Below are 18,610 nucleotides of genomic sequence, written 5' to 3'. Positions count from 1 at the left end.
TGATGCGTGATCTCCAGGAGGGGGAGAGACAGACGGGTTGGAGGGGGGGGGGAGGAGGAATGAGGCTAAAAGCCGATTTGGAGTTAAATGCTTAAATGCAAAGCAGTTTGCAAATGGGAAAAGGGGCCAGAAATCAGTGTGTGTGTCAGAGAGGATGAGGAGTGGCCCAAAGAGCTTACAGTCTGATGTCTAGGTTTACAGATAAAGGGTCATTAAACGAACGTCGTCTATCAATCATCTGTTATTGTTTTCTAGAGTCATTAAAAAAAACATAAAAAAGCACAATATAAACACAATATACACAAAACACACACATGCGGAGAGTGCGTCCAAATACTACTACTACTAATAATAATCAAAAACACAATTTATATCCAGAAATAACATCACACCAACACAAATTACAACACACGGGATACACTTACACATGCGCAGGGCAAAACATTACAGACACAACATACACAATACAACATACAGTACACAACAGCGCACACAATACACGCTGATATGAAATGTACATTAGTCACTCACACAACATTGTAATGTACCATAAACACGCATTGTGTTCTAACCGGGGGGGCACTTATAACCCCGAATTTGTTTGGGGGGGCAACGAGAGGTTCCATAACTTGTTATTGGGTTCTAGAATACCCAGATAATTAAGAAATGATTTCTTAGAAATACTCTGAATATTAGCTCTAATCGCAGGAGGGTTTTTAAATAATTTTGAGTTTTTTGGGGTGATTTTGAGGCTTCCGCTGTTGTTTGTGGGGTAACCGTGGGGTAACCGTGGGGTTTAGGGTAATCGGTTCGGTTCTGCATGATGGGAACGCCGGGTTCTTTGAGCGGTTCTGGTTAGTGGATCAGGTCCGCGTCTCTGTGTTTTCTGCTTTCTGATTTTAGCTTCTAGCAAATCCTCTTGAGCTGCATCTGTTGAACCTGCTGTTATCCTGAGCAAAGCAGATAATACCCTATAACCCCAGCCCTGCCCTGTCCTACCTCCAGCGGCTCGGTACCCACCCTGCCTCATCTCTCTGGTGCCCATCCGGCTCTGTGCCACCCCTCACCGGCTCACTGGACTCTGTGCCACCATTTGCTGAACAACCTGGCTTTACACCAAGCCATCCTAGACTCATCTGAGCCACCTCCAGAAACCTGGCTCTACACCGCACCTCACATACTCGTCCGTCTCCCCCAGACCTGCCCCACTCTGTGCTTCCTCTCCTAGTCACCCAGCTCTATGCCAACCCATCCCAGACCCACTCAGCTCTATGCCAACCCATCCCAGACCCACTCAGCTCTATGCCAACCCATCCTAGACCCACTCAGCTCTGCGCCAACCCATCCTAGACCCACCCAGCTCTATGCCAACCCATCCTAGACCCACCCAGCTCTATGCCAACCCATCCTAGACCCACCCAGCTCTATGCCAACCCATCCTAGACCCACCCAGCTCTGCACCAACCCATCCCAGATTCACCCATACCTCCCAGACAAACCTGGTTCTTCACCCACCTAGCTACCCTTGCTAGACCCAGTTGTCCTTGACCTCTCCTGTACGCACCGCTGACAGACCCACTCAAACCTCAAATCTGCCATTTTGTTTGTGTCCTGCCCTCCTCGCCTCGGCCTGGCGCGTCCTCGAATCATTTATGGACTTCACTACATACCCTCTCCCTGCCTGGTCCTACCCCGTATGTACTTACCCTACCCGTTCCTGACCCCTCTCTCCTGTACTCACTATGTAGCATCTCTCTTGACCCTTGAGTATTAGCTCTACCCCCTTTCCAGTTCCTATTTGTATGCCCACAGCTTTATTCTGTCTCCCCTATGGAGGCAAATCTGCCACCCACCTGCCCTTCATCTGCCCAAATTCCTCTAAGCCCTCCTGAAACTCGCCAGTTCAGTCCCGGCGCCCCGTAAGGCCTGGCGTGGAATGGTATAAAGCCTCTCATTACTAATATTTATGACGGAGTGTGAGTGCTCGGCGCGTGTGGTTTGCACATTAGCAGCGGCGGAGAATGCAGAGAAAGGACAGCAAAAGCCATCGACTTAAACTAAAGAGATTACAGGAGAGAAATAAATAGAAGCATTGGAGCGGCAGTCAGGGGAGACAGCCAGGGAGTACGGTTGCCATGTTGGCCATCTTTAATGCCCTGAATGGAATACATGCCACGCGCGGCTGAGCAAAAACCAACACAGCATTTGCTGGCAGATCGGCCCTATTCGGCCCCTCTACTCACCTGTTTTTTCCTGCTGTAAAGACTCAAACCTTAATCATTTGTTGGTCTCGTCTTAGATTATTAGCCTCTACCACTTCTGCTGGGAGACTGTTCCACGTATCTACGTATTTACGGCTCAGTAAAGTAAAACTTCCTTACATTCCATCTAAGCCTCTGAGCCTCTCGTTTTAGATTACAGCCCTTAACTTCTCTCTTGTACTTTGTTAAATCCCTTTTTGTATTTAAATGCCTCTCTCCCACCCCCCCAAGCCGGACATATGGAGACCCCCTATTCTTTCCTGATAATCGTAATCCTGCAAACCATTCATCATTTTAGTGGAGAATCTTTAACTGGCTGCATGGAAAAATATTGTTTCGGAGACAGCGGGTTTGAGTCCCAAAAAGAAGGGGGGGGGGGAATGTTAGGCCTCTAACCGTTAGGGGGAAAGAAAGGAGAATCAGGTTAGACAATCAGGGATCAGGTTAGACAGGTTAGGGAATGGATGCTGGTAAGGAGAAAGGTTAGATGGTGGGGGAGGTGGTGGTGGCTGGTTAGGGCAGACTTTCAGGTGGTGGGGGTTGATGTTGGTGGCTGGTTGGGGCAGAAGTTAGGTGGTGGGGGTTGATGTTGGTTAGGTGAGAGGTCAGATGGTGGGGGTGGTGATGGCTGGTTACGGGAGAAGTTAGATGGTAGGGGTGAGGGGGTGTTGGTTACAAGAGATGGCAGCAGGATGGTGGTTGGTAAGGAGAGAGGTTAGATGGTGGGAGGTTAGATGTGGGAGTGGATGTTGGTTAGGAGAGAGGTTAGATGGTGGGGGTGGATGTTGGTTAGGAGAGAGGTTAGATGGTGGCAGGATGGTGGATGGTTAGGAGAGAAGTTGGATGGAGAGGGTGGATGTTGGTTAGGGGAGACGTTAGATAATTTGGTGGTGGATGTTGGTGAGGATATAGGTTAGATGGCAGCAGCAAAATGACTGGTTAGTGGAGAAGTTAGATGGTGGGAGTGGATGTTGGTTAGGAGAGAGGTTAGATGGTGGGAGTGGATGTTGGTTAGTGGAGAAGTTAGATGATGGGAGTGGATGTTGGTTAGGAGAGAGGTTAGATGGTGGGGGTGGATGTTGGTTAGGAGAGAGGTTAGATGGTGGGGGTGGATGTTGGTTAGGAGAGAGGTTAGATGATGGGAGTGGATGTTGGTTAGGAGAGAGGTTAGATGGTGGGAGTGGATGTTGGTTAGGAGAGAGGTTAGATGGTGGGGGTGGATGTTGGTTAGTGGAGAGGTTAGATAGTGGGGGTGGATGTTGGTTAGGAGAGAGGTTAGATGGTGGGGGTGGATGTTGGTTAGGAGAGAGGTTAGATGATGGGAGTGGATGTTGGTTAGGAGAGAGGTTAGATGGTGGGAGTGGATGTTGGTTAGGAGAGAGGTTAGATGGTGGGAGTGGATGTTGGTTAGTGGAGAAGTTAGATGGTGGGAGTGGATGTTGGTTAGGAGAGAGGTTAGATGGTGGGAGTGGATGTTGGTTAGGAGAGAGGTTAGATGGTGGGAGTGGATGTTGGTTAGGAGAGAGGTTAGATGGTGGGAGTGGATGTTGGTTAGGAGAGAGGTTAGATGGTGGCAGGATGGTGGATGGTTAGGAGAGAAGTTGGATGGAGAGGGTGGATGTTGGTTAGGGGAGACGTTAGATAATTTGGTGGTGGATGTTGGTGAGGATATAGGTTAGATGGCAGCAGCAAAATGACTGGTTAGTGGAGAAGTTAGATGGTGGGAGTGGATGTTGGTTAGGAGAGAGGTTAGATGGTGGGAGTGGATGTTGGTTAGGAGAGAGGTTAGATGGTGGGAGTGGATGTTGGTTAGTGGAGAAGTTAGATGGTGGGAGTGGATGTTGGTTAGGAGAGAGGTTAGATGGTGGGAGTGGATGTTGGTTAGGAGAGAGGTTAGATGGTGGGAGTGGATGTTGGTTAGGAGAGAGGTTAGATGGTGGGAGTGGATGTTGGTTAGGAGAGAGGTTAGATGGTGGGGGTGGATGTTGGTTAGTGGAGAGGTTAGATAGTGGGGGTGGATGTTGGTTAGGAGAGAGGTTAGATGGTGGGGGTGGATGTTGGTTAGGAGAGAGGTTAGATGGTGGGGGTGGATGTTGGTTAGTGGAGAGGTTAGATAGTGGGGGTGGATGTTGGTTAGGAGAGAGGTTAGATGGTGGGAGTGGATGTTGGTTAGTGGAGAAGTTAGATGATGGGAGTGGATGTTGGTTAGTGGAGAAGTTAGATGGTGGGAGTGGATGTTGGTTAGGAGAGAGGTTAGATGGTGGGAGTGGATGTTGGTTAGTGGAGAAGTTAGATGATGGGAGTGGATGTTGGTTAGGAGAGAGGTTAGATGGTGGGGGTGGATGTTGGTTAGGAGAGAGGTTAGATGGTGGGGGTGGATGTTGGTTAGGAGAGAGGTTAGATGATGGGAGTGGATGTTGGTTAGGAGAGAGGTTAGATGGTGGGAGTGGATGTTGGTTAGGAGAGAGGTTAGATGGTGGGGGTGGATGTTGGTTAGTGGAGAGGTTAGATAGTGGGGGTGGATGTTGGTTAGGAGAGAGGTTAGATGGTGGGGGTGGATGTTGGTTAGGAGAGAGGTTAGATGATGGGAGTGGATGTTGGTTAGGAGAGAGGTTAGATGGTGGGAGTGGATGTTGGTTAGGAGAGAGGTTAGATGGTGGGAGTGGATGTTGGTTAGTGGAGAAGTTAGATGGTGGGAGTGGATGTTGGTTAGGAGAGAGGTTAGATGGTGGGAGTGGATGTTGGTTAGGAGAGAGGTTAGATGGTGGGAGTGGATGTTGGTTAGGAGAGAGGTTAGATGGTGGGAGTGGATGTTGGTTAGGAGAGAGGTTAGATGGTGGCAGGATGGTGGATGGTTAGGAGAGAAGTTGGATGGAGAGGGTGGATGTTGGTTAGGGGAGACGTTAGATAATTTGGTGGTGGATGTTGGTGAGGATATAGGTTAGATGGCAGCAGCAAAATGACTGGTTAGTGGAGAAGTTAGATGGTGGGAGTGGATGTTGGTTAGGAGAGAGGTTAGATGGTGGGAGTGGATGTTGGTTAGGAGAGAGGTTAGATGGTGGGAGTGGATGTTGGTTAGTGGAGAAGTTAGATGGTGGGAGTGGATGTTGGTTAGGAGAGAGGTTAGATGGTGGGAGTGGATGTTGGTTAGGAGAGAGGTTAGATGGTGGGAGTGGATGTTGGTTAGGAGAGAGGTTAGATGGTGGGAGTGGATGTTGGTTAGGAGAGAGGTTAGATGGTGGGGGTGGATGTTGGTTAGTGGAGAGGTTAGATAGTGGGGGTGGATGTTGGTTAGGAGAGAGGTTAGATGGTGGGGGTGGATGTTGGTTAGGAGAGAGGTTAGATGGTGGGGGTGGATGTTGGTTAGTGGAGAGGTTAGATAGTGGGGGTGGATGTTGGTTAGGAGAGAGGTTAGATGGTGGGGGTGGATGTTGGTTAGGAGAGAGGTTAGATGGTGGGGGTGGATGTTGGTTAGGAGAGAGGTTAGATGACGGCAGGATGGTGGCTGGTTAGTGGAGAAGTTAGATGGTTGGAGTAGATCCTGGTTATAGGAGAGGATAGTTGGTTGGGGGGTAGATGTTGGTTAGAGGGGAGGTTAGATGGTTGGGAGGGATTGATGCTGGTTTGGGAAAGGGTGGGGGGAGAGGGTAGGACAGTGATTAGGGATCTCTGGTTGTTGAAGTGACTGAGCGGCTGACTTCTTCTCATTTGGTTAAACAAACCTGAGAAATTTTATTACCAAATCAGCGACAGGAAAATGTTTAACTCTCTCAGCAGCCACACCGCACTCTCACACGTGCATGCTGCACTCTCACACATGTACTCTGCACTCTCGCAGTAACAGCGCTCTCTGCACTCTCATTAGTGGCACCTAAATGCGGTCTCCTGTATTCAGTCTCTCTCACGAAGACCGAACGTCTCTTGGAACGTTGAATAAATGACTTCCTAAACGCTCACCAATATTCCAAAAAACGCATGAACTCCTACGGGAAAAAAACGTGTTTCCACGCGTATCACACGCCGAGACCCATGACTGCGTCAGCCGTGACATCAGCAAGCAGCTATTTGCAGTCTTCTTTCCCAGGTGTCGGGGTCCACGCGGGACCAGTCATCTGAACTTTTCCTGGCCACAAAAATGGCTACAGGTCGGCTAAAGAGCTGACCGCCAGCCTTCTGATACACTGTAGTTGTTGATCTCAGATATGAGACTCTGAAGAGCCAGAAAGTATGCCCAAGATATATGTATGGGGGCCTAACAACCATCTGGGGCCCTTCAGAGGATGGACTGTGGTATATGGCAAAAAGGTGTGATGGTGAGGGTGTGATGCACAGAGCCCAGAAACTTTTTTGGGAGGAACCCTGACCCTGGGACCACGTTGTTGATGCTGGAAGGAGACAGTTGATGACCCACTCATGGAGACATCTAGTTCTTCTGAGACCCCCCCGACATTAACTCCTGGAGACAGCCGAGCTCTTTCTCCCGTCCTCTCCTTATAAAGCCATCTCGCAGCGAGCGCCGGTGGCACGCAGCGCCCTGGCTGTGTATCCGGCGTTTTTTTTTGGCACACCGTGAATGTTAAGTCATCTTCTACCCTCCAGCCACAGAAAAGAAACAGAAGACTTTATTATACAAAAAAAAAAAAAGACGCTCATTAACCTCATGCATGCCAGTGACCAGCACATTAACCCTTGACGGTCAGGGGCCACATCAGTATTAGTCTTCAGAACATCATTTCATTCTTCTCCGCAGCATATCACCCCCGTACTTTGCACAAATAGCCCACGTTCCTTTTGAACAGGGACAGCTGCCCGCTTTATGCCCGGGCCTGATCCGCAGAGTATTGCACCATTCACGAAGCACTGGATCAATATCTGAAGGTTATTGCACAATTAGTCACAGTACCCCGTATCCCCCAACACCCCCCATGACGCTGTATCTAAAGTTCATCTGTGAATTTCCTGCTCTCTCGTTTCTTCTGTCTCCTCCCCGACGGTCTCTCCGGCTCTTCACCGTTGGAAGCGGTCTCTCTCCCAGTCTTGGTCTCCTCGCCGTCTTTACTTTGGGTTGCATTGGCCGTTCCCAGGAGGAGATCCTGTGCTTCAGAGCGCTCCTGTTAGAGAGACACGCATAGAGATCAGAGCGAGACCCATGTCAAAACTCCAGAGACAGACCAGGAGCTCACGAAGAGCTACCGTCAACACGAGACACACAGAGATCAGAGCGAGACCCAGGTCAAAACTCCTGAGACAGACCAGGAGCTCGCGCAGGGCTACCGTCAACACTCACACTCAACACATACAGTGAAACAGAGCGGAGCAGAGAGCGACACGCGAGGACAGCTCGGTGACAGACGGGGAAGCACATAGAGATCGGTCACCTGCTCTGCGTGTTCTGCGGACTTGGTGAACCACAGCGCCACGGCACATCGTGTTCCCCGCGTCACTGCCCGCACGCCATGAGCGTTCTCTCCCCCCGAGCTGAACAGGACCAAGCGGCCACAGCGGGGACGGACTTCTGCCTGCAACGACAAGAAGAGATAACGCAACCGGAAGACGTCCGCTCCTCAAATCAGTGCGATAACGAACTCGCTGGCACCCGGAATACGTTCAGAGGGTTACAAGGTAACAAAGAGAAAAGATCCGAGCAGACGATGAACTCCAGGATCTCCTAACTATAATGTAAAACCTTAAATCACGTTTCGGACTCGGATTCAGCACGGCCCTTAAGGAGCGGACGCTCACACTCACCGTGACCGTCTCTGCATCGGGTTCCGTGAAGAAGAGGTCCCCACCTTGGAAGTCGTCGTTCAGGTAGAGGAGGCCACTTAAGAGATAACACGAGTTAGACGGGGAGCAAACGGAGACCTCATGAACTATATTATCATTCCAACCCCGATCCATCCATCACCCCGGCGCTGGTACTCCATCCTCCGCCAAGACCCCCATCTGATAGCTTCGATAACGACCGCCTATTCCTAAAACATCACCCCCCCCCCCCAAACCTAATCCATTATCATTTACTCCCATACCTGACATCTCTGTGTACATACGCCGGAGGCTCCCTCCAACACTCCTTCTCCTCCGGGTCCAGAATGCAGTTATCGGCGTGGACCGGGTGACTGAGATCAGAGCGGCCCTCCTGCTCACCTGATGAAGAAAATGTATACATATCAGAAGTAATTTAAAGAACAAACATTAAAACATCCCAGCGATGTCTCCTGAATTATAATATAATAGCACCGACTTCATTAACAGGGTAGTTAGAAGGAGGTGGTAAAAATGAATGAACGAAATTGGAATGGAAGGGTCCATGGGGTAGAACATAAAACCAGATCTGCCTCCCAGCAGAGGAGACAGAAGCCATCTATAGCACCTACCGTCACACTTTAAACTGTGCTATAGGGGAGGCTGCAGGTCCTTTAATTGGTCTCCTCTATTGTGCTTCGGCCATTGACGTTCTTGCTTCTCAGGAAAGGGGGCTGGGCCTTTACCGTGTTTATTTATTTACAGTGTCTGATTGCAACATTGTAACAAGTCCATGGAAGATACCAATCCCGCCTCATACAGATCACAGACGACGGAATTATTAAACGGATCGGTGCAATAAATAAAAGCTGGCCTTACCTTCTATAGCCGATCGGCACACGAGGTGGGAATAGGAGAAGTGAAGCTTCTCAGTGCCAAAGTAAGACTGCGCCAGAATCCGAGCCCGCTCACCAGAGCGATAGAACAGCCGAGAGTGCGAGAGGTCGGCGCTTCCCGCTAAAGCCATCTGTAAAGAGACCACGGGTGAAGATGTGTGGTGTGGGTAGTAGTTATGTGGAGGGCATTCCACGCCGCGTCGGCAGAGCTGTCACGCTGAGCACATGCGCAGACTGATATTACAGTGAACATCCGTACCTGTATCGCTCGCAACACAGTCAGACCCTGGATCCTCTCCCGGGGAGTATGAGGCGATCGTCGGCCTCGGAATCCACTCCCAGAACCCCCAGCCATCTGCAGGGGCACGGGGTACAAACGAGACACGTTTAGGGCACTTAGCGACTGTTTTTCCCGTCCCTGACCCGACGGAAACCCCTTTAGCCCCGTCTTACCTGGGCCAGGTCAACAAGCATTCTGCACTCATCCTCGTTTATCACTCCGTCCAGGGTCACTCGCGCCGTCCCGTTCATTTCATGGGGGGTGAATGTCACCGTCACATCGTCATAAGGCAGGCTCGCTGGAGGAGAATACGCATTCCCATAAGTAACTGCCCGTCCCCATGATCCCCTCCCCCCATAAAACGACACTCACCCCCTTTCTGCCCCTCTGCCTCTCTTTCCTTCCTGGTCAGGAGAGACAAAAGCCTTTTAATAAGCAGCAAACATTGGAAAGCTATTATGTACCCCAATAATGTACCCCAACGCAGAGCGGCAGCGGGTCCCGGGGTTTACGGACTCTCTCCCCCGAGGGGCAGATTAGAGAGGGAGCACTTCTCCCATTTACTGGCCTTGCTCTTATGAGCTTACAATCTATTAAGCAGAACAGGAAAGGGTCCGTTATCTCCCGGCCCGTCGAATAAATGAGATTTCGGGGCGCTCACCGCACTCTCTCTCGGAGGCTCTCTGGGATTATTTCGTCCGGTGTCCAGGAATCCTGAGAGAACGTGAAATGTACATATCATGAAGTTACGAAGGTAATCATGAAACATATTAACCATTTCAACGGACTCCAGTCACTCGCTCCCTCTAACACCCTCTGTCGATGTCTTCCTACCCTCCCGCCGCCCGCTTCCATGCCCCGCTCTCCATTTTTTTTTCCCTCTTGCCTCTTCTTGTTCTTCTTACTTCTTCCGCTTCTCCCTGGCATCAGCTCCGTTATCCAGGCACTTCTGCAAAGAGGCGGAGCCTCTGCGCACACCCTCTCCCCGATTGGAGGAACGGTCTGCGCGGCTCCACCCCTTTGCAGAAGTAACTCCAAGAGCCCAGAATATCACAGACGGATACGGATACCATTATAAGAAACGGTCGTTTTTTTATTCAGATACATTTTTCTCTTATAAATCGACAAAATAAGAAAAAGAAAAAGATAATTTACTGGAAGACACTCATGGTTTGCGGGGGTTAAACTAGAACACCAGTCGGCCAATGGGAAAAGCGCAAGGCAGGGATCCCATTTCCGATTGGTTGCCGTAGCAGCGTTCTGCGGCTTTGCTCATCTTTCAGATGCTGCGCTCCTGTCTCTTAGCGTGTATGTACACATGTACTTTACCGTGTACACACACACTCACCCTAACACGGATGCTAGGAGGCGGGTAAACCTGTTCTACCAAGTGTCCCTAGCAGGCGACGATATATATTCCTGGGCAAATATAGAAAATATATATATATACGGTCACGCAAGCTTTCTCGGATTTCCACGTGTGCGTGCGTAAAAAAACACGTTAGAAGACGTACCGGATCCCCGAACGAGATGTTCAGATTCTCCATGGCGTAATAGAGCAATTTCTTCTCCGAGAGCGCGCGATGCACGTATGACGCGATGATCTGCGGGAATAAACCAAGTATTATTGAGGGGGGGGCAAATTTAAACCTTCTCTGGGATGCTGTTCCGCTGACCTGTCTGCGGGCAATCAATTGAGTGATTATTCCTCCCCGTTAAATGACTTCTGCTCCTTTAGTTAAATGGGTTTAACTCATTGTTGTCAATAGTTTTTTTTGTTGGGGATGAGAAGGTGGTGGCATTAGGGCATCAGGGTCCTTAGCGACAGCTTTCACTAAAATCATCAGTGGTAGCAGCATGTATGCTGGCGGAATGCTGTGATTGGCTGTTGCTGCTTAGACACTTAAGCCCCTAGTACTTAAGAACACTTCCTGCTTTCAGGAGCGACAGACTAGGCCTCGTCTCATCGCGTTACCTCTCGTGCTTTGCCCACGCTCTTGCCGCCAAGTTGTTCTTCGTACCCACGCAGTCTCTCTCTCGTGGTCTCATTTTGAGGGTTAAAGAGCAGCAGCGAGTGAGCGATTTCTGCAGCCGAGCCCCAGTCCTCAACTAACGAAAAGGAAATACCCAAACAAGGCCTGTTAGTGACCCTAATAGGGTCTGAAAGGGGCAAACGACTGTTTTTCTGGTCAGTGGGGGCTGTATGTTTGCTGGAGTGGATACTCACGCTTGGTGTAAGTGTCCATCAGTAAGGACAGGCAGGATAAGACAGCGTCTTCTTTTGAGGGTTTAAGTCCGGGGGTCGAGGAACTCCGTAAAACGCACATCTGCCTGCACTGCAAGACGCTGACGTAATACTCTGAAAGGGAAGGGGCAGATTGTGTAGGGGCAGGTTGGTAGATAGGGCAAAAAAAAGCATCAGGGCCAGAGACAGAAAAGATAGAGAGAGGAGAGCGTGAACCCACCTGCAATAACCTCCGATAAATCCCTGTGCACCTCATTTTCAAGTTCTCTCGTTCCCTCGCAGAGACTGCGGCAACTGTCTAACTCCAAGAGGCAAGCTGTCAGGGAGTCCTCTAACCGAAGGGCCGCAGCTCGAAGCTTACCGTCAGACAAGAGCGAGACAGCCTGAGAGAACAGCGCCTGTGGACAGAGAGACAGGAGACAATAACACGACCGCCCGAAAGAACACAAGAGACAGCAGAGGGTTGATTTCAACTCTATACGTTACGAAGGGCCAAACCCAATGAGCTTCTAATGCAAGAAGGGCCGAGCTGGGCCATACCATGCATCATGCAGACCACACCGGCTCTTCCAGTAAGAGAAGCTCCTCTGGGGTGGTCCTTCATGATGCGAAGGGACCTCAGGGACATGAAGTGCTCACAAGGGGAAGAGACGACCAGCCAACACCGGCCAAACAGACTGCCCGAGAGCAGCCGGTGCAGTCATATCTCGGTTTGTGAAGACGCCTCGAGGAGTATTAGCGTGCGTCTTGTTTTCTTACCTGGCACTGGGACTGTTCCAGGTCTCGGAAGCTCTGCTCACCGACGTTCTTCATCTTGCGGTAGCGCTGAAGGTCGTCCTGGATCTGTTCGTGGAAGGGGTTCCGGACGTAGAAGGTGAACGCAGCGGCGGCGGCTTCATCCAGTTCCTCCAGCTGTCGGGAAAAATTGTGTCCGTTAGTCCATAAACCCCCCCTCAGACCGTCAGAGAGGGGCACTTTCATTTTAGGGGGTGTGGTTGGAGGTGAGGTTTTGGGCGGGGCTTTGAGACTGTTTATAAATTGGGTAACTGGGTAAGGATCTTAGAAGAGGTCTGAAGAGATTCCTCCAAATATTAACCCTTTCATGGAATGGAGAGAGCGGTGGTTCCAATTTATACACCTGTAAATAAGCAGGGATTTTAGGAATATTAAGGACTCCGGTCTGTGTGGAAATTTGCCCATTTGCCCTGAGAACGGGGTCTCCCACAAAACCCGGCTGTCATCAGAAGTCATTTCCTGTCCGGCCTGACCGTCCGTGCAAGTCACTTCCTACTCGTGTCTGAACAGGCGTCTCGCCAGGAACCTTACTGAAAACGGACGGGGCCCTCAGAGAATCGCCACTTACCGGCTGGAGACAGACCTCAAGGTGAAAGCTGGGTCTTATAACCCCCCCAGCGCTGTATAAAGTAATATAACCCCAAGCGCTGTATAAAGTAATATAACCCCCCAGAGCTGTATACAGTAATATAACCCCCCTGCGCTGTATACAGTAATATAACCCCCCAAGCGCTGTATACAGTAATATAACCCCCCAGCGCTGTATACAGTAATTAACCCCCCCAGTGCTGTATACAGTAATTAACCCCCCCAGTGCTGTATACAGTAATATAACCCCCAGCGCTGTATACAGTAATATAACCCCCAGCAATGTATACAGTAATATAACCCCCACTGCTGCATACAGTACTAACCCCCCAGCACTGTATACAGTAATATACCCCCCACCGCTGTATACAGTAATATAACCCCCAGCGCTGTATACAGTAATATAACCCCCAGCGCTGTATACAGTAATATAACCCCCAGCGCTGTATACAGTAATATAACCCCCAGCGCTGTATACAGTAATATAACCCCCCAGCGCTGTATACAGTAATATAACCCCCCCAGCGCTGTATGCTTTATGACAATGCTAATGAAGTCTGCTCTGTTATTGACATTCATTAGTCAGAGTACAGCTAGGTGGTTAAGACTGAGGCATTCTATTGTTTCCCATAGGCAGTATGATAAGGAGTCGAGGGGTGCAAACACATACATACCTACATACATGTTATATATATATATACATAGACACACATACATTATATATACACACCAACATACACACATACATATACCTACATTATATATATATATATATATATATATATATATATATATATACATAAAGACACACACATACATTATATATATAACTACATACCTAATAACAGATGGAATAAGTATCTTCTGATAATACCTTTTTTATTGGAGTAACAGAATCTTGGAATCCCAAGCTTCCAGGCGCTCTTCTCCCTGATCTCTCGAAAGCTTGTCATTCCAAAAATTTGGTCCAATAAACAATGTATTATCACAAGATACTTATTCCATCTGTTATTTAATATTCACACCACCGGACTAATACGGCTACAACCTCTACTCTTCTACATACACACACTATATATATATACAGACAGACAGACCCACAAACTGCACATTAACACATACACACGCTATACACACTGACTATACACACATTATATATAACACTGTACACACACTGTATACTCGGTATAAATACACTCACTATACACACACTGTACACACCCTTTACACACTCTGTATATACACACACTTTATATATACAAACTGTGTACACACACACACACACTGTGTACACACACACGTCCACGTGGCCAGTGCTGGAAGCTGCTGAGCATTTCTGGGTCTGGAAGTATTAACCTCTTCATCACTCCACTGCACTCAACTTGCCAGCTCTACACTTTCAGCCTATTACCCCTCCCAGCATTCTGCTGCCCCCTCCGTGCATTATTGTCACCCCTCTCCGACTCCGGGTAGTTCATTGCCCTGCCTGCTGCCCCACCCGGGTATTACCCCTGTTGCCCCTCACCTTGTAGTGCACCACCTGCAAGTAGTTGTAGAGCTGTCCCCTGCTAAACACTTTCTCTGTTTCCTGGGTCAGTCGATACAGGGATGGTTCTCCCAGCCGCAGCCTCTCGCAGCCCAGCAGGCAGTCCGCTCGCTTTAGTACCGCGTCCTCCAGATGGGGCCCCCAGGAGCCTCGGAGCCCGCACTCCTCCCCGCAGCGCACCTTCACTCCCTGCAACTCGGACAGGCTCCGCAGGGCCCCCCAGAGCTGCCCCCGGGCCCCCAGCCAGTCCTCCCGAGAAAACAGAGCGATCCCATTCCAGAGCAGGAGGTCGGGGGGCGGCAGGGTGCTCGTCCGGATCCCCGACAGGGCAAAGAGCCCCCCAAAGAGAAGCAGCAGGGGTCCGCGCATGGCCGGGAGAAAGTGGGGTACCGGCAGGGGTGGACTCGGGCAGGAGGGGGTGGGATCAGGGAGGGGGACTAACCAGCCGAGCCCCTCCCCGAGACCTCCATTAACCCCTTACCCACCACAAGCCCGCGGGGTTGCAATCAATTAACCATGTACTCCCCGAGAGCATTATTAACCCTTCATTCACCAGCGACACGTAATTAAACGAAGGCCAGTAAAGTGTCCATCCATTAACCCTTAATAAACTGGAGCTTTCCAGGCAGTGCTTTCAAGTAACCCTTTAGTCACCAGAAACCTCATGTAGAGCCAAATACGTTTCCTACATTAACCCATAATTGACCAGAGAGCTGCAGAGTCCATTTAACCTCTTATTAGCAGAATCCCACGTATCCCTGCATCAGTCATTTACAAGAGCATCCCCCCCATTCACAGAATCCTTCACTCCATTAACCCCTCACATGCCAAAGACCTTGAGACTATAACCTTAATGACCTGGGGACTCTTGGTCTATTAACCCTTGGCATGCATTTCCTCTGCCCATTAACCCCTGTCCTTCCAAACCTAGCCATTAACGCCTACCCTGCCATTATTTTCTGTTTTGGGGAGATGCCAGCTTGCTGCTGCATCACCTTTTATGTTTCTACATCCAGCTAAGACAATAATAATACCCCCCCCCCCCCAGATCAAGCCAAGGTACTTATAATACCCCCAAAAATAATGACACAAGTCGAGAGGGGCAGCTGCCAGCGTTGAACTCTTTATTACTAACCTGACATGCAGCCCCATCAATGAAGAAATGATATTCAAATACTTTGTTAGCTCCAGAGCTGCAGTGCGCTGTCCTCAACCACTGGCAAGAAATGGCATCGATTGAAACGGGAGCATTTTCTGCACAGGCATGCGCGGGGGGGGGGGGGTGTCTCGAGCCGGGGCTGGCTGAAGGTGATAGGACTGAACTCATCGACTCAGGATAGGAGCTGGGGAAGAGACAGAGGGGTCTTCCGAATCCCTTCATGCATCATATGCATTAACAATAGGGGAGAGCTGGAACCTTCAAGCTTGCGGTGGCAGGTGGCCCCATCGGCCCCTTTACCCTCCAGGTACCTGACGTATGCACTGGCACAGAAACTTCCATACGCCATTACACAACCTTACACATACATACATGCTAACTCACATGCACTTTCACACTAACACACTCTAACACATACTTACACACTCACACTAACTACCCTCCCTCACACACACTTACATATTCATGCTAACACACTAACACTTACACATATACGCTAACACACAAACACACATTCATGCTAACACACACTATCAGTAATAATCTGTTGAGTGGTATTGTGTGTAGATGCATACAGATAAATGTTATACTCGGTATGAAGTCTACTCAGTGCTGCTTAAACTGATTTATTATATAACTGTATTCATGAAAATGTAGCTAAATTTCCTAATATTAACTTACAGAAAGTATATCCCAGGAGTGCAACCTAATGAGCCGTGGCCCCAAAATTATTTAGTGTGGACCCACTTAAAACCGTAAACGTTATAGGGGCCCCAGTACCGGAACTGTACCTGTATAGCCTGTCGAGTGTGTACTTGGTGCTGTGCGTGGCCTCGGTTGAGGCTGAGATTGAAGATATGGCTGTCGGGTCGCCACGTTGGCTTTTGTTTTCAGGACCTGTCCTGCCAGAAAATGGCCAACATGGCGGCCCCGTACGGCCGGCAGCTGCTTTAATAAAACGTCACGTGTCTCCTTCATTACACAATCCAAAAAGTACCGCCGAACGCACCCTCAGCCGCCCATTCTGCGCTTCCATCCTCCAATGCAGCACCTGGTTATGACATCATACCCTGGCAGTCCAGTGTAAATGTGATCTGCCCTGTAACCGGCCCTTGAGCAGCGGGACACCTGGGGGGCTGATGGTCCAAGAGTGCAAACTGCCCCCCCCCCCATTTTTGTCATGGCCCAGTCAGCATAGGCCCATACCCAGGAACTTGCCCCGGAGTCTCCGGTTGAAGCACCGCTTCTGTGGGTCTCCTGGTAACGCCCTGAAATCTCTAGACATGCCCAAACCCCGCCCATGGCTATTTTCCCCCTCCCACCCCCTTATAAATATAAAGCAGTTAGGACCAGCCCCACCCTCCACATCAGGCCCATTGATGATGTCAGCCCAGCCCATTTACTGTCAAGTAGATCCTGGGATCCAGCGATGAAAATCTACCACATTTGTCAGTAAAATATCAGAGTTATCATTAAAAGGAACACCATCTCTAAGGGACGTTCGCTCCTGCCACAGGGGGGCCCCAGAGAGCCAAACAGGTCCACGAAGTCCCCCATTTAACACAAAGTCTGCAGAACCTTCAGAATCCGAAAATTCCGCGGGGCTTGGCGTAGCCCAGCTGGGTCTTGCTGCTGAGAAAGGAGAGGAGGCCCACGGAGGTCTCCACGCTGACGCTTCTGTAGAGGACCAGCAGGCCGTTGGCTCGTCCGGGGAGCGGGCGCTGCCTGTGAGCCGATTTCACCGACTCCACTAGGCGTTCCATGAAGGGTTCGAGCTGCCGGGACACAAGAACACGGAACTTACATGATTCATGTGTGAAGGGGGAGGAGTTAAGGAAGTGCGCCACGTGAAGGACACAGGTGGGCTATAGGAGTGATATATAATATAACCCCCAGCGCTGTATACAGTAATAATCCCCAGCGCTGTATACAGTAATATAACCCCCAGCGCTGTATACAGTAATATAACCCCCCCAGCGCTGTATACAGTAATATAACCCCCAGTGCTGTATACAGTAATAATCCCCAGCGCTGTATACAGTAATATAACCCCCCAGTGCTGTATACAGTAATAACCCCAGCGCTGTATACAGTAATATAACCCCCAGCGCTGTATACAGTAATATAACCCCCAGTGCTGTATACAGTAATATAACCTCCCAGCACTGTATACAGTAATATAACCCCCAGTGCTGTATACAGTAATATAACCCCCAGCGCTGTATACAGTAATATAACCCCCAGCGCTGTATACAGTAATAACCCCCAGCGCTGTATACAGTAATATAACCCCCAGTGCTGTGTACAGTAATATAACCCCCCAGCGCTGTATACAGTAATATAACCCCCAGCGCTGTATACAGTAATATAACCCCCAGCGCTGTATACAGTAATATAACCCCCAGCGCTGTATACAGTAATATAACCCCCAGCGCTGTATACAGTAATATAACCCCCAGCGCTGTATACAGTAATATAACCCCCAGCGTTGTATACAGTAATATAACCTCCCAGCACTGTATACAGTAATATAACCCCCAGTGCTGTATACAGTAATATAACCCCCAGCGCTGTATACAGTAATATAACCCCCAGCGCTGTATACAGTAATAACCCCCAGCGCTGTATACAGTAATATAACCCCCAGTGCTGTGTACAGTAATATAACCCCCCAGCGCTGTATACAGTAATATAACCCCCAGCGCTGTATACAGTAATATAACCCCCAGCGCTGTATACAGTAATATAACCCCCCCAGCGCTGTATACAGTAATATAACCCCCCCAGCGCTGTATACAGTAATAACCCCCCAGCGCTGTATACAGTAATATAACCCCCAGCGCTGTATACAGTAATATAACCCCCCAGCGCTGTATACAGTAATATAACCCCCCCAGCGCTGTATACAGTAATATACCCCCCAGCGCTGTATACAGTAATATACCCCCCAGCGCTGTATACAGTAATATAACCCCCCAGCGCTGTATACAGTAATATAACCCCCAGCGCTGTATACAGTAATAACCCCCGCATTGCATTATGCTGCACCTGGCACATGTCTCGGAGGTGTTGGTGGCCGGGGGCTCCGGGGTGTT

At 49.6% G+C, this 18,610-nt stretch overlaps 2 protein-coding genes across 2 annotated transcripts in view; both read right to left on the bottom strand.

Moving 5' to 3' along the window:
* Positions 1 to 7,198: 7,198 nt before the first annotated feature.
* On the bottom strand, positions 7,199 to 14,725 carry LOC149288736 (prolyl 3-hydroxylase 3-like). Its single transcript, XM_089491437.1, has 14 exons — positions 14,336 to 14,725; positions 12,187 to 12,339; positions 11,648 to 11,825; positions 11,410 to 11,541; positions 11,158 to 11,291; positions 10,697 to 10,786; positions 10,088 to 10,214; positions 9,356 to 9,480; positions 9,162 to 9,257; positions 8,886 to 9,033; positions 8,291 to 8,408; positions 8,010 to 8,085; positions 7,640 to 7,780; positions 7,199 to 7,372 (listed from the first exon to the last, which is right to left on the bottom strand). The coding sequence occupies exons 1-14, from the start codon at positions 14,723 to 14,725 to the stop codon at positions 7,199 to 7,201; spliced, it is 2,082 nt and encodes a 693-aa protein (XP_089347563.1).
* A 2,370-nt stretch (positions 14,726 to 17,095) lies between these two features.
* LOC149288735 (tumor protein p63-regulated gene 1-like protein) overlaps positions 17,096 to 18,610 on the bottom strand; it is a 3,671-nt gene continuing 2,156 nt past the window's right edge. The window contains exons 4-5 of the mRNA XM_089491436.1: positions 18,564 to 18,610; positions 17,096 to 17,290 (exon numbers count right to left, since the gene is read on the bottom strand). The exon at positions 18,564 to 18,610 is cut by the window's right edge and continues 110 nt beyond it. Of these exons, the coding sequence (XP_089347562.1) occupies positions 17,096 to 17,290; positions 18,564 to 18,610 (242 nt within the window). The remainder of the gene's footprint in view (positions 17,291 to 18,563) is intronic.

This window comes from Sceloporus occidentalis, unplaced genomic scaffold, assembly GCF_023333645.1.
Source record: "Sceloporus occidentalis isolate IW3139 unplaced genomic scaffold, rSceOcc1.0.p SCAF_50, whole genome shotgun sequence".
Classification (NCBI taxonomy): domain Eukaryota; kingdom Metazoa; phylum Chordata; class Lepidosauria; order Squamata; family Phrynosomatidae; genus Sceloporus; species Sceloporus occidentalis.
This window is presented reverse-complemented; position numbering and strand designations above follow the sequence as displayed.